The 23,538-nt window shown below is 45.0% G+C and overlaps 1 protein-coding gene across 1 annotated transcript; it reads left to right on the top strand.

Moving 5' to 3' along the window:
- The first annotated feature begins 1,484 nt into the window (after window positions 1-1,484).
- PGD (phosphogluconate dehydrogenase) lies at window positions 1,485-23,272 on the top strand. Its single transcript, XM_061600573.1, has 13 exons — window positions 1,485-1,622; window positions 6,233-6,308; window positions 6,850-7,029; window positions 8,650-8,715; window positions 14,617-14,735; window positions 15,348-15,417; window positions 15,981-16,115; window positions 16,492-16,681; window positions 19,345-19,475; window positions 20,024-20,157; window positions 21,149-21,248; window positions 21,712-21,834; window positions 22,979-23,272. Exons 1-13 carry the CDS (start codon window positions 1,615-1,617, stop codon window positions 23,096-23,098), a joined length of 1,452 nt encoding a protein of 483 aa, XP_061456557.1. The 5' UTR covers window positions 1,485-1,614; the 3' UTR covers window positions 23,099-23,272.
- Window positions 23,273-23,538: the final 266 nt, after the last annotated feature.

The raw sequence follows: 23,538 nt of genomic DNA, 5'->3' as shown, positions 1-23,538 counted from the left end.
ACTGGAAAGTGTGGGATAATGCTTGCTTTGATGCAACCTCATCTAAACACTCTGCCAACCAATCAGGGCGAGTGCTCAATAAATAGGTTATCTGGAAGCACCCTTGGTCCAGTTGCTGTTCACACCCTGCAGGGAGACTTAAGCCCGCTGTGATGTTCAAACGGAGAGCCGTCTGGTCTTGCTGGAGCAGGGATTTAAGTTATACAATCTTGAGAAAGAAGGAAGTGAAAGCTTACAGGGGCTGGCTGTTCATGTGGGAGCTGCCTTACGAATATGCCTGTGATATGGGTTAAAAAAAAAAACCCTCCATGCGGCTGAAATGGTTTGTGTGCTGTGTGTATATGCTTGGATGTCCAACAGGTTGAGCAGCAGAACAGCTGCTCTTAACAAGGTGTGTTCTTTGGCCCTATATTATTTATTTATTTCATTTCTACCCTGCCTCTCTTTCCATAACTGAAACCCAAGGCGATTTGCAGTGTAAACCCACTGTGCATCAAAATCCTATATATGTTGATATGTATCAGCTTTATTCCCAGTTAAATGGGCATAAGGTTGTAACCTCAAGCTTATGTAGGAGTAAGTCCTGTTGAACTCAGTGTCTTACTTCAAATCAAATAAAAACTGATATTACAATCAGTGTCTTACTTCTGAGTAGACATTTACAGAATTGCATTGGATTAAAAAGATTTGATTTATGCCCTTGCCGCCTTTCAAAAGTGCTCAAAGCATCTTACATAAAATCAGCTTCAGGCAAAGACAGTTTTTTTAACACATCCTCAAGAAAATAAAATAAATCTTTTTATTTTCTGATTTATAAGACTGTTGTTAAATTTATTACCTGCCCTTCACCAGTAAGTCACAGGGTGGGTTACAAAAATGTAAAATTTAGGGGTTGTAATTAAAGACAGTCCTCTTCAGAACAGACCCATTGAAATGAATGGACATGTCAACTATTGGACCACTACACTTGTCTACTCTGAGCAAAATATAGTACCCCTAACTACTTAAAGCAGACTCACTGAAGTTAATTTGACATTTTTAGGACCCACCCTATTTTGTTATATGACTTTGGTTGTTTTTAACGATGTCTTTTAAAACTGTTGTGACCCGCCCTGGGCCCTTTGGGCGAAGAGCGGGCAATAAATCTAAGTAACAACTGACTCAGATCCATTAATTTCAGTAGGTTTACTCTAAGTAGGAGTAACAGCGGAGACAACCCTCTGTGGCTGCACTAACCAGGCGCCATTCATTCCTTGGGGAGGAAAAGCTCTGCCCGCTGAATGCATGAACTGGTCCTAACTCCCGAGTAGACAGCTAGAGAGCGAGGTGGGGGAGGAATCGGGGCCTGCGCCCAAAACTTGCATCTTTTTGATGCATGACTACCAACCCTTGCGCCGTCTCTTTCCACCTGACTGCAAAGAGGGAAGGAGCCGCCTGCGCCTTTAAAGGGCGATGCGCGCCGCACGCCTGCCGGAGCCGACCTGTGGGCCGGCCTGGGGCTGGATCCTCCCTCCGGTAGGCTGGCCTAGGCCGATCCGCTCGACCCGGATAGAAGCCTCATTGGGAGCTCTGGTCGCCTGCTCTGCGCGTCGTAGCTCTCGCCCAGCCGCCGCCATGGCCCAGTAAGTTGACTGCATTTTTAGGGGCGTTTTGGGAGAGGGCGGGGGGCTTGCTGGGGCACGTGCAGCCCGATCCCCTAGGCGGGCTTACGCGGGAGTAAATCCCTGAGGAGTTCGAGGCGGGGTAGGGCATACTCTCAAGCAAGTGTGATCAGGGTCGTATCTTTACTTGGGCTGGCTGAATCCTGCGCAGGGTGGACCCGTGGCGTGGATTAACTTCGGCCCATGGGTTTCAGTGGGTCTCCTTTGAGGGGGACTTAGTTGCATGGACCCCCACTGACTTCCTCTCAAGTTAAGAGTGTGCAAGTGGCGGCCCCGATCTGAAGTACGCTTACGCGGAAGTGACCTCCGCGGGGTGGGGGCTGGCTCCCGAGTAAGCACCTTGCGTAGCAGGGCAGTCTGTTAACACGATCCCTCTCTATGGAGCAGGGGGTCTCATTTGGCTCAAAGAGGCTTACTCCTGAGTAAGAGAGGGAGGACGCTGCAAGGCTTCCAGCGGAGGTATCGTCGGAAGGGAAGATTTTGCTGAGCTCCGTTGGGCTTCACTCTCAAGGAAGGGTGGATAGACAGGATCGAGCCCTTTATTTGGAATCAGATTGATCTGCAAATTCGAAATCCTTTGGTAGCCGAAGGGGAGGGGTGACGGACACTTTGTTCATGCTCAGATATGCTTCTGTAACTGATCCACGTTTTCCAGGACTGAGCGTTTGCCTGACAAATGGGTCCTAGGGCTTTGCACCTGTCCTGGAAAAAACAACTATCTTCTAGTCCGGGAATGTTATCAAATCACGCTAACTGTGGTTATTTGGGCACTGGTTGAGGACAGATGAGAAAAAATGGTCACGCACAGGCAGTTTTCTTGATTGTTCGCAAATGAACATACATTCAAAGGTGGGTTCAGTTTAGACGTTCAGCTTGGATGTTCAGGCCTAATCTCAGTTTCCGGGGAGCTGGTTGCATTTAATCTGTGTACATTGGGAAGGGCTGTGGCACAGTGGGAGAGTGTCTACTGTGCACGTAGAAGTTCCCAGCTTCAACCCCCCAAATGGCATCTCCCGGTAGGGCTGCGAAAGAGGTCCTGCCTAAAACCTTGGGCAGCTGCTGCCAATCAGTGCAGACAGTACTGAGCTTGATGGGTCAATGATCTTGACTCTTAAGTATAAGGCCGCTTACCTGTTGCTCTGATCAGCTCGGAAGAAGGGTGGGATAAAAATGAATTCATAAATGATGAGTGCATTGGGAGGCGTGCTGCATGTGTTTTAAGAACATGCTGCTTTAAGCATATAACATAAAGGAAAGCCCTGTAGCTGGATCAGGCCAAAGGGGGCCCATCACAGGCCAGCATCCTGTTCTCACAGTGGTCAACCAGGTGCCCCAATGGGAAGGCCACAAGCAGGACCTGAGCGCAAGAGCAACTCTCCCCTCCTTCCAGCAACTGGTATTCAGAAGCATTTACTGCCTCTGACAGTGGAGGCAGAACATAGCCATCGTGGCTAGTAGTCATTGATTGCCTTTATCCTCCATGAATTCCTCTAATCCCCTTTTAAAGCCATCCAAGTTGGTGGCCATCACTGCCTCCTGTGGGAACAAATTCCACAGCTCAACTACGCGCTGTGCTTAAAAAGTCCTTTCTTTTGTCTGTCCTGAATCTTCTAACGCTGAGCTCCATTAGATGATCTCTTAAGTGCAACATTTCTCTCTGTCTGCTTTCTCCACGCCTGTGTAATTGTATACACCTCTATCATGTCTCCTCTTACTTGCCTTTTCTCTAAACTAAAAAGCCCCAAATGTTGTAAACTTTCCTCATAGGGGAGTTGCTCCATCCCCTTGACCCTGGGCCTGTGGTTGCCCACCCCTGAGCTAAAGTTTGTGAATGGCTTTTGAATGCTCTTAAGCGTTGTATGAATGCTTGAGATGATGGTGATGAGCATGTGGGGCTTGCAGCAAAATGTTGCAGTATATCCTCACCACTAAGAGGAATACTGCTGTTCAGGGTTTGGGCTATCCAGCCACATCTTCGTTTGAGATACTATAAGCTGCTTGGCGCACAAGCAAACAAGTTTTCTCCCTCTTTCTGGCCACATCCACACTATACATTTAAAACACTACGATGCCACTTTAAACCTGCATGGCTTCCCCCAAAGAATCCTGGGAAGCGTAGTTTGTGAAGGGTGCTGAGAGTTGTTAAAGGAGACCCCCTCTTCCCCTCACTGAGCTACAATTCCCAGAGTTCCCTGGGAAGAGGGATTGACTGTTAAACCACTCTGGCAACCGTAACTCTGTGAAGGAAGCCATGACTTTTAAAGTGGTATCATAGTGCAGATGTGGCCTCTCACTTACATGCATACACACACACTTGCACATGTTTTCGGATCCTCTCTTCCAAGTTGACCCTCCGTATTTCATGACTCGTCAACGCTCAGTCCTGTTTGAGCTGCTTATAGGCTGAACCTTTCTTCTTCGTTTTCTAGCTCCATACTGTACTTCTCCCAGGGATTTAATGTGAGTGCTTTCATGTAGCTTTCAGGCATGTGAACTCTCCCCTCCCCTATAATCTGAAGTGGTGTAGCCCAGATACAGAGGACCATCTTCTTTACTAGTTGGTAGAATAAGGCTTGAGAAGCTGTAGATAGGAGGGATTGGCCAAGGCAGAGAAGAGTGGTGTTGGTGGAGAGACAGTTGCCACAATCACACCCGTTCTAGTGACACTTGGCTGGCTTAAGTTATGCAATGTGATGATGTGAAAGACGCTGCAGGTGTATTGTGAAAGTTGGACTGTGCCCAGGATTTAATCCACGCCTGCCCCCAGTGTCTGATTGCAGCCATTGCTGATTCACTGGAACTGCAAATCCTCTCTGAGGAACGGGTTGTAGCTCAGTGGCAGAGCATCTGCTTTGCATGCAGAAGGTCCCAGGTTCAAGTCCCCAGCATCTCTTGGTAGGGCTGGGAGGAACTCCTCTGAAACCCTGGAGAGCCCCTGCCAGTCAGTGTAGACAGCACTGAGCTAGATGGAGAAACGGTCTGACTCTGAATAAGCTCGCTGCTTCCGTTCCTCTGCTCCTGCCACTCCTTCTCTTCCCCATTTGTTTCTTCTCCTTCCTCGCGTAATTCTTCTGAATTTGAGGAAGTCTCTCTGGTTGAGACACACCAGAGGAAATAAAAGAGCTTCTGCCTATAACTTCTCGTTTGCTGGCTCAGTTGCTCAATCTCTAAAGCGGGCGCAGCGTGGTCCTGGTTGGTTTAAGGCATGGATCAGAAGCCCTGCCTGGAGAGAGCATGGACATGTTTTGTTTTTAAACAGACCTTTCCTGCTTCTTGATACCCTTAACTGGGTGACTACGAACAGAGAAACTAAGTGGATTAGTTAATTTGTTTTTATTTCCATTTATCCTCTGTGGCAAGACACTGGCTTGCCCACGCACGTATAAAAGGCCCTGTTATGTAAGCCATGTTCTGCCTTCTTTACGCTTGTAAGCCCTGAGTGCTTTGCAAAAGGCTCTCCCGTGCAGACCATTCCCCCCCCCCCAACTTAAGGGATAAATGCTCCGCCCTGCCTCACTGGGGCATTCTAGACTTTTCAGCCCAGCCAATCAGATTTCTTGCAGGATATGCTCCTGAGAAAACAGGAAGGGCTGGACCTGAATGAGAACTCGCCCTCTTTTTTTTTTTGCACGCTGGCGATGTTGGGCCTCACAAGATGTAATGCAGGGGTGAACTTCAGGGCCCAGTATGGCCCTCCGTGTCTCTCTCTGTAAGGCCCTCTGGACTCTTGCTAGGCCACGCCCCCTCCCAGGCCACGCCCCTCATGGCTTTCCTGGCTGAAATTTCCCCCTGAACTGTAATGATGCCCCTTCCTTGACTGGATAGAGAAGTTTGTGTGTGTGGCAGGAGGAGAGTACCGTTGTGTTCAGGTCCTGTTTGCGAGTTTCCCATAATGGGCATCTGTCTGGCCACTGTGAGAACAGGATACTGGATTAGAATGTGCCCCCTTTGGCCTGATCCAGCGGCAGGGCTCTTACATTCTTGTGTGCGTAGAAACCTCTCACTTTTCCTCAGCTGGACTACAGTAGCCTACTGTGCAAAGTAAAAGTTGCATCCATCGCTCTGCCCAGGTTTGCATGTGGCTGCGTCCACCACTAACATGTGGCCCCCAGAAGGGAATGTGGCCTTTAGAGTGACACAGGGTACCAACCTCTGATGTAATGTGAGGAGGGTGGGCGCAGTCTCTCCTCTCAGGGGAGAGGAAACCTTTTTGCTCAACATCTCTCTATATTTGGTGTCTAGGAAGGGGGTCACGTTGGCCAGTGACCCCGACAGAACTATTTCTGGCCTCCCGCTGTAGCTGGGCTTGCTTGCTTGAGCCACCTTGAAAAATGTATTCTGTAGGCTTCTTACCATAGAGTAGGGATGGCCAACACAATGCCCTCCAGATATCTCTGGACTACAACTCCCATCATCCCTGACCACTGAGGCAGATGGAAGTTGTAGTCCAACAACATGTGGAGGACACCACATTGGCTGTCCCCACCATTAAGAGGCCAACTGGAGCAGCAGCATGATTGTCTGCAATTCAGTTCACTTTGCAAACATCTTTTGTTCTTCTCCTTTTCCAGAGCAGACATCGCCTTGATTGGACTGGCCGTCATGGGCCAGAACCTCATTCTTAACATGAATGACCATGGCTTTGTGGTGAGTAAAAAGCTGCCTATGTGAAACGTGTGTTTTTGCCGCTAAGCATTTGTTTAGCACAGACGGTCTCTGCAAAGTACTGGACAGGATGAAGAAGCGAGATGTCTCGGGGCAGAGGCCTTACAGATATAGGATTTAGGGCAGAGACAGGGAGCCTTTGGCCCTCTAGATGCTGCTGGACTCCATCGCCTATGACCATGCTGGCGGGGGATGATGGGAGTGGGAGTCCAGCAACATCTGGAAGGCCACAGGGTCCTCATCCCTGTTTTAGAGGAAAGCCTTTCCTTGCCTCGTCTCGTTTGTTGGAGCATGTTAAATGATACCGCGTAGCTTGGCTCACTTGTCTGAGCGATCTCTGCAGATAATTGCTCTGCGGCACACACAGGTGTCTTTTCTGTTTGGGGCCATGGGTCTATTTGGGAGATCATGTCCTCATCCTGGAGTAAACCCAGCAGAAGGGCACGTGTGGGGGATGTGTTTCAGAAAAGGCATCAGCTCGGTGGTCTCCTGATGCAACCCCCCAACCTTCTCTCCCTCCTAGGTGTGCGCGTTTAACCGAACGGTATCCAAAGTGGACGACTTCCTGGCAAATGAAGCGAAAGGCACTAAAGTTATCGGGGCTCACTCTTTGGAAGAAATGGTCTCCAAGCTGAAGAAGCCCCGGCGGATCATCCTGCTTGTCAAGGCTGGGAGTGCCGTGGACGACTTCATCAACAAGCTGGTGAAGAGCAGCTCTCTTTGTCCCAATGGGGCTGGTTCTGCGTTGGGTCCCTTGGCTTAGCTTTCTAGAACTCTGCAGGCTGGCCATGCCTAAGGCCAGCTGAACCTTTCCTCCCTGTGGGGAAGGGCCACAATGCTCAGTGGTTAGAGCATCTGCCTTGCATGCAGAAGGTCCCTGGCATCAATCCCTGGCATCTCTAGGAAAGGCAGGGAGAAAGCGACATTGGAAATCTTGGAAAGCCGTCTGCCAGTCACTGTAGACAGTCTAACTTGGTGTAAGGCAGCTTCCTCATGGGACAGTGCCTGTTGACGAGTAAACGTTTCGCTGTGGAGGTTAGAATTGTGGAGAGAGGATGCTCTGCTTTGGAGACACTCCCTGATCCAAAATCTTGAGTCAAAGAAGAAAACATAGGAAGTTTGCCTTATCCTGAGTCAGACCGTTGGTCCATCTAACTCAGTGTTGTCTACACTGACTGGCAGCGGCTCTCCAGGATTTCAGACGGGAGCAAAGCTTGGAAAAGTTACTTTTTTGAACTACAGCTCCCATCAGCCCCAGCAAGCATGGCCACTGGATTGGGCTGAAGGGAGTTGTAGTTCAAAAAAGTAACTTTTCCAAGCTCTGGACGGGAGTCTCTGCCCTACCTGGAGATGCCATTGGGGACTGAACCTGGGACCTTCTGCATCCAAGGCAGATGCTGTGTGGCTGAGCTATGGCCTTTCCCTTAAGAAGACATAGGGACATAAGAATCTGCCTTACACTGAGTCAGACCACTGGTTAGGGGTGTAGTTGTGCGGGGTGTCGGAGGGGTGTGTGTCTTAGATTCTTTACTTCTTTGGGAGAAGGATCCCAGCAGGGCTCCTATGTCTCCAGCATCCTACAAGCTGATCAGCATGGAAGAGGAGTGTATTAGCCACTGAGAAGAGTCTTCTAACATGCTTCCTTTCCTGCTGATTGGAGCCAATCAGAGTGAAAGGAGGTGAGTCAAAGAATGAGAAGACTCTTCCCAGTGCTAACACTCTTACCTTTCATGCTTATTGGTTCTTAGGCGTTAACAAGGATCTCTCTCAACCCCACAGCAAAAAAAAAGTGGGGATGGGGCATGGTGTGATTAATATGAAGGGACCCTGCACTTCTGAATTTGCCACTACACTACTGCCACTGGTCCATCTAGATCAGTATTATCTACACTGACGGGCAGTGGGTCTTATTTGGGGATCTCTCCCAGCCTGACCTGGAGATGCAAGGGAATGAATCTGGTTGGCCGCTGCGGGAGATAGAACGCTGGGTTAGATAGCTCTTTTGGTCTGATCTGGTAAGGGCGTTTTTCTGTTCCTATGGCTACCCTCTGCAGGTTTGCAACCCAGGGCCAGGCTACCTCCAGGTTGAAAGTATGCCTCCTGCTACCAGTTACTGGGGAACAATAGTGGGAAAGGGGGTTGGACTTGATGGCCCATCTCTATGATTCTGTGATTCTAAGGGCTACTGCCAATACACCCTGCCTGTCTGCTTTGCAGAGGCACCTGATTGGCCTGTGTAGAAAGCACAATGCTGTACTTGATAGGCCTTTACTCTGATCCAGCAGGGCTGCTGCGACATACCTTCTTCTTCTCCCCTTTACAGGTACCACTGCTGAGTGCCGGGGACATCATTATTGACGGAGGGAATTCTGAGTACAGAGACAGCACGGTATGTGTGGCATCCATTTCTATCCTGCTTAGATACCCCAAGGAGCTCAAGAGTGCTAACTTTATCCTCTCAAACAGTCCTGTGCGGTTGATTAGAATTAGTCTGAAAGATAGGTATTTTATAAAATTGCAGTTCTTTATATCCTGCCTCTTAGGATGTAAATCCTTTTGAGGCGCCTTTCAAAAGAACATCCAAGTATTTAAATAAACATTATTTATAGGTTGAGAGGTGGGGAGAGCCCTGTCGGAGCAGAAAATGTTTATTTTGCCCAATGGCTGCTTAAGGAGCCTTGAATCTGGGCAGGGATGCTATGCCAGGCGCTCCATGTTCAAAAGCCCAACACCGTCTGCTAAGCCCAGATGCAAAGGATTTAGTACTGGGAGCAGGATTTAAGTTTCTAGTCCTTAGAGGCTCCCTGTATGTGGATAATGCCTAGTGAAAGTTTGGACTCAGCAGTTTGAGTTTGAGTTTATTTACAGTCAAATTGACCCTTCATACATAAATATTACAAAATAAAACAAATACAAATGACTTCCATTTGATTTAACAGCAAGGAGATATATATCAAATAAAATCAATATACAAAACAATCGCATTAAAATTAGTTATTGGACTTTTATTTTCCTACATTTAATAGCAGCAGCGCTAAATTTGGCGACAGCAAGTGTCACCTCAGGTACATAATCGCCTAGTAGATAATCTATGTAAAAGGATTCAGGACTAGATGGAAGAGACGACAAAATAGGCATAATCAATTGAGATCTTAAATCATGATAAAATATACAACGAAGAAGAACATGTTCATTTGATTCAATTTCTCCATCAGCACAGGGGCAAAGTCTCTCAGAATATGAGATTTTATTATATCTACCAGACAATACAGCGGATGGCAAAATATTTAATCTAATTAGAGTAAAAGCCCTTCTATAGTTAGGGAGTTCCAAATTCATGAGGTAAGACATTAAGGTGAAAAATTTCGGGTTGTGTCTTTGTTTCTTTACAAGGAGTAAATGATGCTGGAAGTCAATATCTCTTAACCGTTGTTTAATTATTGCACAAGCAGAGTCATAACCCAACTGGAGAATGTAGGGCAAAGAAAAGCCTAGGCTTAAAAGTTTGTCATGAATCATTTTTTCCCAAGGGGAACGAACTTTATCTATAAGTACATGTGGAGCCAACCCGATGGGCCTAAAAATTAATTTCAACCATAATACTAATCTCAGTTTCCACACGCAGGACTCTATGGATTGGAGACCACATTCTAGTCTCAATATAAAGTTTGGAACACAAGTAGGGACTCCTAATATTGATCTTAAAAAGGAGTTTTGTATGGCTTCTAGTTTAGTAAAATTGGTGTATGTACTAGTTTGAGCCCCATATAAGAGTTGCGGGAGGATTTTCGCAGCAAATACTTTTATGGCTGGAAAGATAAATTGGCCCCCTTTGGTATAGAAGAAAGATAATAGGGCTTTTGTTGTACGTCTGGCAGTTAACAGGGAAGAGGAGATATGCATCTGATAGGAACCTGATGCTTGAAGTACAATACCGAGATATCTAATAGTTTTTACTTGCTCAATCGGCAAATTGTCAATCCTCCAGATATGTTTTGTCCTTTTTTTAGTAAAGACAAGAACCTTAGTCTTCTGCCGATTTACTACTAGTTTTTCTTCTTGACAGAAGGATGACAGAGCTGCCATCAATCTTTTGAGACCAATCGGTGTCTGTGAAAGGAGCAGTATGTCATCTGCATATGGCAGGCATGCTCTCGGGTTAGAGGCTAGCATTGGAGGGTGGGATGATATAGATGTAAGTTTAGCCACTAGGGGGTTTATATAGATGTTGAATAGTAAGGGTGCTAAAATGCACCCCTGTTTGACACCCTTATAGGTAAAGATACGCTTCGTTAAATGGCCTTCGTTATTACACTGAATCTGCAAGGAAGTATTGTGATAAAGGCCCTGTATCAAGGTTAAAAGACGCCTATCAATTCCCAAGTTTTGCATTTTCACCCAGAGTCTAGATCTAGATATAGAATCAAAGGCCGCCTTTAAATCTACAAAGGCCGAATATAGAGCCTGACCGTTAGTTTTGCTGTATTTGGTAATAAGATGCTGAAGAACCAAAACATGGTCATACGGCGATCGTCCTATGCGAAAACCTGCTTGTTCAGGTGCTAAAAATCAGTTTGGTTAACCCAATCTAATAATTTCCTATAGAGGTAAGTGGTGTATAGCTTACTAATTATATTAAGCAAACTTACCGGTCTATAGTTAGCAGGGTCCAGTCGAGAGCCTTTTTTGTATAATGGAATTATTATTGCAGCACCCCACCCTTGTGGTATAACCATGGAAGAGTTGATGTTAGTAAATAATGCAGCCAAGGTGGGGGCCCACCACTTTGCGTTTGCTTTAAAGACTTTGGGGGGTATATTGTCTGGCCCTGGTGCCTTATTTGGTTTGAGGGTAGCTATAAGATCTAGGACTTCAGCTGAAGTAACTGGTGGCCATACAGGGGGTTCTATATGGGGGTCTAGTTTGGAGTCTTCCATGATATAATTTTCCTGGTAAAGAGTGGTGTAATAGTTTTCCCAAATAGCTGGAGCAATGGCACATTCTAATCGAAGATTGGATTTAGGCCAGTGTTGGGTTATTATACGCCAGAACATAGTCGAATCTTTTAATTTAGAAGCCTGAAGGAGATTTTGCCACGATTGTCTTAGGGCAAGAATCTTCTTCCGCTTAATTAGCTGTTTAAATTTTTTCCTAGCTGTCCTAAATCTATCTAGATGTTCATGAGATCTATGTAAATTAAATGCTTGATGAAAATATTTTACTTGTGTTCTTGCTTCATAACATTCACTATCAAACCACAGGTTCGCCTTATTGGTAAACCTTCTCAGTGACTTCCTGGGGTCTGTTCTAATCAAATATTGAATTTTATTAATCAACTGGTATAAGTAATGGTAGCTTACAGAGCTATATGCGGCTGTTATAAGTTGGTTTTTGATAGTCTGTAATTCGAAGGAGTTGAGACCTTCAGCGATCTTTTCCTGGAGTTTAGGAATCCACTTAATCCGCGCTGGGCGTATCTCAACATCCATGGCAGCAAATGTTCGTTGTTCTAAAAAAGGGGATTTATTTGTACCATAGACATTTAAAGATATCGGAAAATGATCACTTTCAGGTCGTGACAAGACTCTGCAGCATTTAATTTGAGCAAAAAGTTCCAGCAGGACAAAGATCATGTCTATGACAGATGCTCCCCTGGGCCCTAGACATGTTAGCTCTCCATCGAAATCTCCCCTTATACGGCCGTTTAACAGGGATAAATTTAATTTCACAGACATAAGCATTAGGCACAAACCTGCATAATTTATTCCTCTATCCCTAGATTGTCTTACGGGAATTATTATAGGATCATCTATCGCGGGGGGTTCTAGATGATATTTAGAATATAAGTCATTATCTGATGCACCGATTCTGGCATTAAAATCCCCTGCTGGGATTAAAATGGCTTCGGGGAAAGAGTCAATCAAGCTTAACAGATAAGATTCTAGTTTGGTAAATTGTTTTTTGGTAGAATTTTTTCTTTTGCTAGGAGGAATATATACATTTACTATTAAGTAAACAAAGGATGTAGATTTTAACAATATTGCCACAGCTAGATCCCACAAAGGGGATAAGGAGCAGATCACAGCATCAGTTCTGGTAGTAACCAGAATACATAAACCTCCCTTAGCTCTTCCCCCCCATTGCTTCGCAGAGCTTCAAGGGAGAAGGCTGAGAATCCATCTAGGTATATTTCATCCCTAGCCCAAGTTTCCTGTATTAATAAAATATCATAGCTGGATAGGAAATCCTTAACAGTTGGCATTTTGCTAGACCATCCAGCAATATTCCAAGAAACCAAAGAGAAGGACCACTTTACACTTGACGATCTTGGTCAATAACCTTGTAGGAGATATGAGTTGGGATTAGATAAAGTCGTTGTGTTGGGTATCTCTAAGGAAACATTTTGTACAGATTGAGTATTAGTAGTCCTCCTCATGGAGGGCTGATCTTTATTTGTTTCAGTCGCATTCAGTTTGATGTTTTCATAAATTCTCACTCCGGGGGTTACATTTGCCATTTGCGTTTTTAAAGTCTGTAAGAGAATTTCAAGTTTCGTGATTATTTCACTTTTAGCATCTATCAATAAAGAAGAAAATGAGTCAAGTAGAAGAATCTCTTCCGGGAGGAATTTCTCATTTTCTAGAGGGCTTGTAGCTTTAAGACCATGATTCGAGTCCAAGGTGCTGTAGAATTGAGGATTTTGATGTTCTGCAGTATCAGAACTGTTAGCCAACACAGGACTATTAGCCAACACAGGACTATATTTTGGTAGATCACGCGAAATCAAACATTGAGGTGGAGCACAGTTTTTAAATACCCTAGATAATAAAAGATTGTGATTTAGAAGAGTCTGTCTTCTTTTATAGATATTATTTGTTGTATTATCATCACATAATGTTATCAGGGCTCTAGCAGAAATGTAATTATTGAAAAGATACTCCACTGAGGTGATCTGGTGGACATTTAAAAGCCCAGGGATTATATTATCCAAGGTGGCACATAGGTGATGTTTTCGTGCTTGTAGATTCAGCAGACCCCAAGGTTTTGGATAGTTTGTTATGGCTATCATGTTCCCGCTTCGAACTAGATTCCATCTATTTTGATTGATAGCTGGAGAGAAATTTGACATTTTCGATGGTTGAGAGATTTGATGCTGATTTATTGCATTTCTTGAAATAGGAGAACCCTCAGGGATCATAACATTTGAATTAATCCTCAATGGAAGTTCTGTTTGGTTTGATTGAGGAGACCGAAGTTGAACAGAAGTCCCTTTTTTAGATTTCTTCTTATACTTTTGCTTCTTCTTTTGCTTTTTAGTCATAGACTTTGGCGGATCCAAAAGTTTAAAAAGCTTATTATAATTCATGTTGTTTTTGCAGTGAGTTTTGGAGGTCTTCATATTTTTTGATTTCCTGATTTATTTGCTTCTGGATGGCTTTTTAGATCTACATGATTTCTTATTTAAAGTCAATAATTGACAGTCTTGTTTTACCATAGTCTGCGTTATTTTCGTGGCTGTGGTTACTGTTGCATCATCTTTATTTATTTTCGCAACATTTTTTAGTAGAAGATTCGTTAAAGTTGTAAGTAAAGAGTTTGATTCCGCCACGAATTGCGCAATTTGGGGTAACATCAGAGTAGTTGTATGTGACCAGCTTTCGCTCAGCAGAATCGACTTGCATTTTGGTATCTGAGAGATTTCTGTCAGGATTTCAGCAGGATTCCTAGTGGCTTTTTAAATTTTAATTGGTGGAGGAGTCAGGTTTATTTTATTTTATTTTATTGGGACCACAATGCCTGATGCAATGCCTCTCCCGACATGAACACACTCGTACGCTATGCTCAACATCAAAGACCCTCCTCTGGGTGCCTACTCTGAGGGAAGCTCGGAGGATGGCAACAAGGGAGAGGGCTTTCTCAGTGGTGGCCCCCAAATTATGGAATGATCTTATTGATGAGGTGTGCCTGGCGCCAACACTGTTATCTTTGTGGCGCTAGGTCAAGACTTTCCTCTTCTCCCAGGCATTTTAGCATGTGTTTTTAAATTGGTTTTTTTTTAAGTGTTTTAAAATTTATATATTTGTATATTTGTTTTTAATGTTTTTAATTGTTGTAAACTGCCCAGAGAGCTTCTGCTATGGGGCGGTATGCAAATGTAATAACTAATAATAATAATTTATTTTGTTAGCCTGAGATATACTCTGCCTTAAATAAGAATGCAAAGTTAGCTCGTTACCCCCATGATCCTTTCTTTTGGATAGCAACTCTCCCTTCTTTTTTCCCCACCCAGAGGCGTTGCAAGGACCTCAAGGAAAAAGGCATCTTGTTCGTTGGGAGCGGGGTGAGCGGTGGTGAAGAAGGGGCCAGGTATGGCCCCTCACTGATGCCGGGGGGAGCCAAAGAGGCATGGTAAGTGACTGTCTCCTGTTGGCCGTACGTCCTTGGGCTGGTTGCCTCCTAATGCGGTGGTCGCTGCAGTGGTGCCCGCGGGCGCAAGGGAACCTGACAGTATGTTCCAAGGTGCCCAGGAAAGGTCTCAGTGAGTACCCCTCAAACATCCGCACTGCGCAAGTGACTGCTTGCTCTTCCTGCTCAGTTCCTGTTTGCACTGGCTCAGCGTCTCCTGTGAGACTGCTGGACTGTAGTCATCCCTAAAGCACCACATGCCAATAACACATCATTAAGAAAACCACAGACTCAAATAAAATATAATAAACGGCAATGTTAACATCTGTAGGGACCGCACCCCCATAATGATTATTTGCTGGTCCAGATGCCTGGCCAAATAAAAATGTCTTTAGCTGTTTCTTAAATGCTTCTGCGGTGGGGGCAGGCTGACTATCATTTGGAAGGGAGTTCCAGAGATGGGGAGCCACACCTGAGAATGCCCTGTCTGGTGGCTCCGCCCTCTTGGCCACTGTTACAGGTGAGACAATAAGCAGGGCCTCTCCTGCCAAACACAGTCATGACCTTTCTGTTGCCTGTGTTCGGTTTGTCTAATATCCTGTTCGTTCCTCGCAGGCCTCACATCAAGCCGATATTTCAGAGCATCGCTGCCAAAGTGGGAACTGGAGAACCCTGTTGTGACTGGGTAAGTTGCGCTGATGTATTTCTGAGATACTCTGCACGTGCTCAGAGGTGCTCTTCAAGCTTCCTTGAGCGGCCCTCTGAAGGATGGGGAGCCAAATGTGTGTGTCTAGCTGTTCTAGGGCTTAGCCCTGACATTCAGAACACAGACCATAGTTAGTATTAAGCTGTAGGCTGATGCCGCAGATCTCTGCAAATTGTTTTGTTTTATTCATTTATTTATTTACATATATATGCTGCTTTTCTGCCAAAACACTTGAAGCAGTTCACGTTTTATAATAGTGGCTTACAATCTTAAGAGGCATGTCACAGAAGGAAAACAGGGCGGGGAAAGGAAAAGGAGGCTATTTGTGTACTGGGTCTTTCATACTGTTAAATATTGAAATGATGTAATGATCAGGTGGAAGAGTTTGCCAATGGAAACCACTCTTGGGAGCAGGGGAGGGGAATGGCCATTGTTCCTCGCTAGGCCAAGGGGAGGAGCTAAATGGCCATTGACTCCACCCAGGATGATGGAGGGGGCCTCACTGAGCTCTGATTGGTTTATTGTTCTTGTGTCTCCGGCAGGTAGGAGACGAGGGGTCTGGACACTTTGTGAAGATGGTGCACAACGGGATTGAGTATGGAGACATGCAGTTGATCTGCGAAGCCTATCATCTCATGAAAGATGTGTTGGGCATGGACCATGATGAGATGGCCAAGGTGAGTCCATGATACAGATGTGGTCTCCTGAACATGATGGATGTGGTCTGCCACATTTGGCTAACTTTCCTTGGTTAGACTGGGATAGCCAACATGATGCCCTCTCGGTGTTGCTGAACTACAACTGCCATCATTTCTGACCATTGATCATGTTGGCTGGGGCTGATGGGAGTGGTAGTTCAGCAACATCTGGAGGGCCAAACGTTCCCCACACCTGTGCCAGATGGACAAATACTCCGATTTGTTATAAAGGCAGCTTCTTCTGTTTTCCAAAGGGCAAATGCATCAGGTATGAAGTGCAGAGGGCTCCACATCCTAAAAAGCAATGCAGTGTGTGGAGTTGTTAACCAATCTGCTCACCTCCCTCTACCCCCAGGTATTTGAGGACTGGAATAAGACGGAACTGGACTCCTTCTTGATCGAAATCACCGCCAACATCTTGAAGTACCGGGATGCTGATGGGAAGCATTTGCTACCTAAAATCAAGGACAGTGCAGGCCAGAAGGGCACGGGGAAGTGGACAGCTATCTCGGCCTTGGAGTACGGGATTCCCGTCACTCTCATTGGTAAATCACTTAGCCGTAGATGTGCGCTAAAATGTGGCAATGATGGGGAAGAGGCAGGAGACCTAGCGATACGTAGATTGGTCCTTGTTTTCTTTGAAAGACATGAGATGAGACACCCAAGGCCTGTGGTGTATCCACATGTCCCAATGAATTTGCTGTGTGAGCACAGAATTCCTCCAAATTCCTGACATCATCCACACACCTTTTTTTAAAAAAACCCCTCCATTATTAATAATAATGAATAATGAAATACAATAAAAAATAATAGTGAATAATGAAATACAATAAAAAATACTTACCAAACATTATAATGAAATTATAATACAATGTTCATTTATAATATAAAACAGCATTTTGGAAAAATGTGTTTAATTTATGTAAATATATGTATTTACATAAATTTATTTAATGTATGTAAATTTTATTTAAACATTTCACTGAATACTGAAACACGGAGGAGGGAGAAAAAAACAGACGGGCAACATACAGAATGAAACTAAAGAAGATACCAAAGAATTTATCTTTAAAATGTTTTACGTCTTTATGTGATTATCTAATTTCCCTAACATCTCGGTATTTTCTTATTTAGAATACACATACATATGCACAGAGCCATAAATATTTATAAATGTAAAGTTGATTTTATCTTTTTAAGTTTATTTTTTAAAAGAATCATTTATGAATGAATGAATAAATGGACTCCAACCATTTTTATATGTTAAAAATTGGGTATTACAGATATAAGGATAGACTGCTTGCTGCCATAATTAAAATAAGCTCCATTTAAATGAAAACTCTGAGGATTGCACTTGGGACCCTTTGGCATGCAAAGCATCTTCTCTTTCCGCTAAGTTGTGGACCCTTTCTTATGTAGGCACATTATTCCTTCTGAAGTTTTCTGCATCCCCCTCTCTTCCTTCAAATAGCAAAGCTTCTTCACCTGGGGTTCAGGGCTTGGCCCATAGGGTGACCCTCCTCTTCTCAGGGAAGGGCAAACCTACCCAGCTCTCTTTTATGCAAACCATCCAACTTTGCCAAGTGAATTGCTAATGGGTTGGGTGTGTGGGTGTTCTCTCTCTCTCTCTCTTTCCTCCTTGCATCAGCGTGACTTGCAATTTCCTGCTCTGAAACAGCAGTCATTCTTCCCTCCCTTCACAATGCAGAAGGGTATGTGTTGGCTAAGAAAGGGGGAAGGGCTAGTTTTGTGACTGTAGCAGTGTGAGGGAGCCACAGTGTACCTGCGGCAGTGAAGGTGTGACGGTATGACTCACAGGAATCTGGAGAACTTGGTCTTCTTTTGTGTTTGCTCTCCCTCCACCCCCTTTTCAGGGAGTTGTTCTTTACACGTGGGACTTGCAACAAAATGTTGCAGGGTGAATTGCTTCTGTTCTGAGTTCCAGCCGCCGACCATGCCCTCTTCCATGCTACTCCATTACGTCTTGTCACCCTCAGTTAGCAATCCATTTCTATAGAGCATACGCAGTCCTCAGTGGGCTGGTTTGGGGGTTTACCCCCCTGTTGTTGTTTTTTAAGATGTCTTGTATCACTGCAAAACTTGGGGTCCCTCCAAGCCAGCTGGTAATCTCCACCTTGTGCGTGGTTGGTACTGTTTTCAATGCAAAAAGATTGGCACTCAGTGTTCACTGTTTGGATCACTGATTGTGATTGTGGTTTGTGTTTTGCCATTAGGACTAGCAACACAATACTATGGATGTTTACTCTGAAGTAAGTGCCCTGGGTTGTATCCAACTAAGGCCTGCTCAGAGTAGACCCACTGAAATAAATGGACATGACTATGTTCAATTAACTTCTATAGGTTTACTCTGAGTAGGATTTAGTTGGACACAGCTTAATGTGTTCAACGGGGCTTACTCCCAGGTAAATGTGCACTGGATTGGGGCCTAAATTACAAACAAGTGGCCCATGGATAGTGGCTTGCCCCCGTGTCTGTGCCAGCCTTTGCCAGCCTGATGCCCTGACGATGTTTTGGATTAGAACTCGTGGACATCCAACGAAGCTGAATGTTGGAGGATTCAGGACAGACTAAAGGAAGTACTTCTTCACACAGCAAATAGTTAAACTCTGGAATTCTCTCCCACAGGAAGCAGTGATGGCCACCAGCTTGGAGGGCTTTAAAAGAGGATTGGAAAATTCATGGAGGATGAGGCTACTGTTGGCTTCTAGCCATGATGCCTAGGCAGTATGTTTCTGAATCCCAGTTGCTAGAAACCATAGGAGGGGAGAATGCTCTTGCACTCGGGTCCTGCTTGTGGGCATCTGGTTGGCCACTGTGAGAACAGGATGCTGGACTAGATGGGCCACTGTCCTGATCCAACAGCCAAGATCTTCTTAACTCCCATCAGCCACAGCCATTTTGTTGTGTTCGCTGGGGCTGATGGGAGTTGTAGCCCCAAACATCTGGAGGACATCAAGTTGGTGAAGGCTGGTCTGTAGTCACCTGCTAAGCGCCTATCTTTTCAGAGAGTTGTATAATCACAGTTTTATGTCTGCACCCCCCAATGTATGTGATCTAATACTTTTTTGTGGGGGCAATTTGAGTCATTTTAGAAAGCAATCTGTTTTATACATATGGCTTTGTGGTCCTGTTTGCTGTTGTCCTAGCTTGGCAGTTTGTGAAGTTCGATTTTTCTTTATGTTCAAAGGGGAGGCCGTCTTTGCACGATGCCTGTCTTCCCTCAAGGATGAAAGAGTACAAGCCAGCAAGCTGCTGAGTGGACCCAAAAGGATTAAATTTAACGGAAATAAGACAGAATTCCTGGAGGACATCCGCAAAGTGAGTTGTTAGGCCAGGGATGGCCAACCTGTGACCCCCGCCAGATGTTGTCAGACAGTTAACTCCCATCAGCCCCCAACTAGCATGTCCAGTGATCAAGGATGATGGGAGTTGTAGTCCAACAACATCTGGAGGGCTAGGGAGCACCTATCCTGGATGGGTGGGAGAAATCATCGGTCTGCACTCTAATTTTCTTCAAAATGGCACCAACAAGGACCTCCATAGTGTGAGGCCCAGATTGCAAGGCTGTTCTTTTGGGGTGAGGAATGAGCATCTGTGGCTCCAGAATTCTTGGTAACCTCCACCAAGATACACTCAATGTGTTTCTTTAATCTGGAATGGACGGGGTGGGCAAACTGACAATTCTGTTACCCTGCCTCTGACCTTCTAGGTCATGACAACAGGCAACTCTGTTTGTGGTGGAGGTGGGGTCCTTTTCTCTTCTTGGTTGGCCCAGCAAATGCCTGATTTTGCCACCCGCTGGAGCCGGCCTCTCACTTGAAAGCCTTTTCCCCCTTGTAAATTTTGACTCCCCACTTTCCGCGTAGGCCCTCTACGCTTCCAAGATCATTTCCTACGCCCAAGGCTTCATGTTGCTGAGGCAAGCAGCAAAAGAGTTTGGCTGGACACTGAATTACGGCGCCATCGCTCTGATGTGGCGGGGAGGTTGCATCATCCGAAGGTGAGGAAGGAGGATAGAATCTGATTGGCACAGTGGACATTGATTTGTAGCTGGGGTGGGGGCAGTCCTCTTGGCTTGGAGCTCAGAAAGACCAGTCTGAAAACTGAGGCTGAATAAACATACATAGGCTTGTGCTGTTGGAGTCCATCCTGTTCATAATTTGGATATGGGAACCGGTTCCTCCCTGCTGGGGATGCCAATGTGGAACCCTCCAAATATTGTTGGGCTACAACTTCCATCATCCCTGACCTTTAACCATGCTGGCTGGGGCTGATTGGAGTTTTTAAATTTTATTTTATTGCAATGATTTATATCCCACTTTTCAGGATGTAAATCCTACCAAAGTGGTTTACAATAATATTCAATTATATATTTTTGAAATACAATAAATATTTGAACGTATCAGAAACGCAACAGGACACTTCCCTCATTATGGTTGGTGGTATTGGGTGGGGAGGAAACCGTCCTGCTGGAGCAGGCTCTGCAACGGTCTTCACCTGCCTCCCTCTCTCATGGAATCCTTCCCGCAAAGCAATTGGTGGTAGAGATGACTCTGTGTTTTGCGAGAAGCATGGGAGATGCTGGCCCTCCTAAATCTCAATCCCAATGAAGAAACGTCAGTACTGTTAAACCTTGTTTACACTCCACAGGAAGTAGGATTTGGAACAGCCATCAAGACCTGCCCACAGGATATCAAGGTTCATTTGAGCTCTGTAGCTTGTTAGCAGAACCTGTCTGCCCCCCATTGTGTGGTGGAGCTGCTTCCAACTCAGATTTTGTCTTTTCTACCTGGTCATTAGAAGATGGCTATTTATTTATTTATTTATATCCCACCTTTCGTCCCAGTAGGAGCCCAGGGCAGCTACAACATCATTGCCCATCTCTGTCCTTGATTATGATATGTTGGCCCACAAACCTTTGGGCTTCTGGGCCATCTACTCTATATACTTAATGAAATCTTAGTGACTCCTTTTGTATGTCTCCTGTATAGTGTGTTCCTGGGGAAAATCAAAGAAGCCTTTGATCGAAATCCTGATCTCCAGAACCTCCTATTGGACAACTTTTTTAAGACGGCGGTAGAGAATTGTCAGGTGCGTAACTGGAGGAGAAAGGAAGAGGAGGAATTATGAAAAAGGGAGGAACATCAGGATAAATATGTAATAAATAAACTTAGAAGACACCTAAAGTTTTCTGACTGCCGTATGTATATAAAACAGTACTTGTATTTGCTATGTGCTGGAAAACTTCACATCTACCACAATCTCAGTACTGCTTGTTTCCTCTCCCTGCAACCCTTTGAAGATGATTTTGAGGGTGCATAGGGAAGACAGGGAAAAGAATTGCTGTTGCACAGGCTGAAGTCTGTCCCACTTGTGCATCGGCTGCATGGTATGCAGGGCTAGTCATGCTCAGAGTAGACCCACTGAAATTAACGGACATGACTGACTTGGGTCGTTAATTTCAGTGGGTTTAGAAACCCTGTGTTTCTCACTGAGGAAGGGTCACTTGGCTCTGTGCAACTTTAAGGTCACCAGTTCTTCATTGCCTCCTAAGGACTCGTGGCGACGTGCCATCAGCACAGGCGTCCAGATTGGCATCCCGATGCCATGCTTCACCACTGCACTTTCTTTCTATGACGGGTACAGGCATGGCACTCTGCCTGCCAACTTGATCCAGGTAAGCAAGTCTGAAAATGGCTTAGGGGTGGCGGAGTCCAGTCTGAAACCTTTCCAACCTTTTTCTCCATTCCAAAACTTTTGCCCTTCCCAGTGAGGTGCGCCTGTCTCCAATGTTATTGACTCTTAGGAGGGATTTCAAAACATTCCTGGTTACCCAGGCATTTGATGACTGAAGGGGATTGTTCCTGGCAACCCAAAGATCACTGATGGAAGGATGTTTTTATCTATTTTCTAGAACGTTTTAACTGTGTTTTAGAATGTCTTTAATTGCAATTGTGTTTTGGAATATTTTTAATTGTTTTTAGTATGCTTAGTATGTTAAGTTGTTTTGTTTATGCCACCCTGGGCTCCCTTAGGAGAAAGGGTGGGATATAAATTCAATAAATAATAACATCAGAACAGTCCTGCTGGATCAGGCCAAAGACCCATATAATCTAGTAGTGTTCTCACAATGGGCAACCAGATGCCCATCTAATGTGTCTGTTCCCAGCTCTCTTTTCTTTCAACTCCCTCCTCAAAACCCATCTTGTGCTTGTGGCTTTAGGCTTAACCACTTAATCTCCATTCCTTAAAGTACCCAAGTTTTAAGTATGTGTAACTGCTTTTGCCTGTAATCATCCCTCTCCTTTTTTCTCCCCTCCCTTTGGTTGTTGTGTTCTTTGTTGTCTGTTTTAGATTGGAAGCTCCATAAAGGGAGGAGATTCCAACAGTAGATTGGAAGCTCTGTGCTGGCAGGAGCTTTCAGCAATATTTTTACCTGTTTTCACTCTGCAAGATGCCTTATACACTCATGGCTCTGTGATGATGATGATGATAAATATTGGGGGGGACGACAGAGTGGGGCTGTAGTCCCAAACATCTGGAGGGCACAATATTCGGAAGGGTTGATCTAAAACAGACTTAGCCAGCATGGCAAATTGTTAGGGATGATGGGAGCTGTAGTCCAGCAACATCTGGAGGACTACGGGTTCTCCAGTCCTCGTCTAAAGGATCCTCTTCAGTTTGACTGAGTGTAGAGAGGTTCTGGGGTTGAGCGGTCAGGTGGCTTACCTGCCAGTGAGCTCAGTGACAGCTGAATGTGGACTATGTTGTTTTGGCAACCTTGATGATTAACACTGCTTATGTCTTGCATTTTCTCATAGGCTCAACGGGATTATTTTGGTGCCCACACCTACGAACTGTTGTCAAAGCCAGGCGAATTCATCCACACCAACTGGACAGGACATGGAGGCAATGTCTCCTCCTCGTCATATAATGCCTAGAAGGAACACTGAACAAATACTGTAGAGCTAAAACATTCCTTTCCCCCCCCCCCGGTTATTCTCTGTACCTTCGGTGCTTTTCCTAGAGGTCACATTTGGGGAATGTTTTGTAAAGAAATTGTTGTCATGTCTTGGAAGAGAGCTGAAATAAAATTATAAACTCTTCTTTGAAAATGTTGTAATTTTACTTCACCAGCCATTGCAATTTCCTTTAGGAGCAAAATGTTTGCTTTCTGAAATAAGAAATGTTTTAAAAGGATCACAGTTATATACACTGATCTCCAAAATAAGGAGCAAGAACAGCAGAAGAGCCTGCTGGATCAGTCCAAAAGCTCATCTAGTCCAACATCCTGTTCTCATTGTAGCCAACCAGATGCCCGAAATGAGAAGCCCACAAGCAGCTCTTCATTTTTGTTCTAAGATTCTCAGCAGCTCTAACA

This window comes from Rhineura floridana, chromosome 18, assembly GCF_030035675.1.
Source record: "Rhineura floridana isolate rRhiFlo1 chromosome 18, rRhiFlo1.hap2, whole genome shotgun sequence".
Taxonomy (NCBI): Eukaryota; Metazoa; Chordata; class Lepidosauria; order Squamata; family Rhineuridae; genus Rhineura; species Rhineura floridana.
The sequence above is the reverse complement of the archived record's forward strand: the minus strand, read 5'-3'. Positions and strand labels throughout refer to the sequence as shown.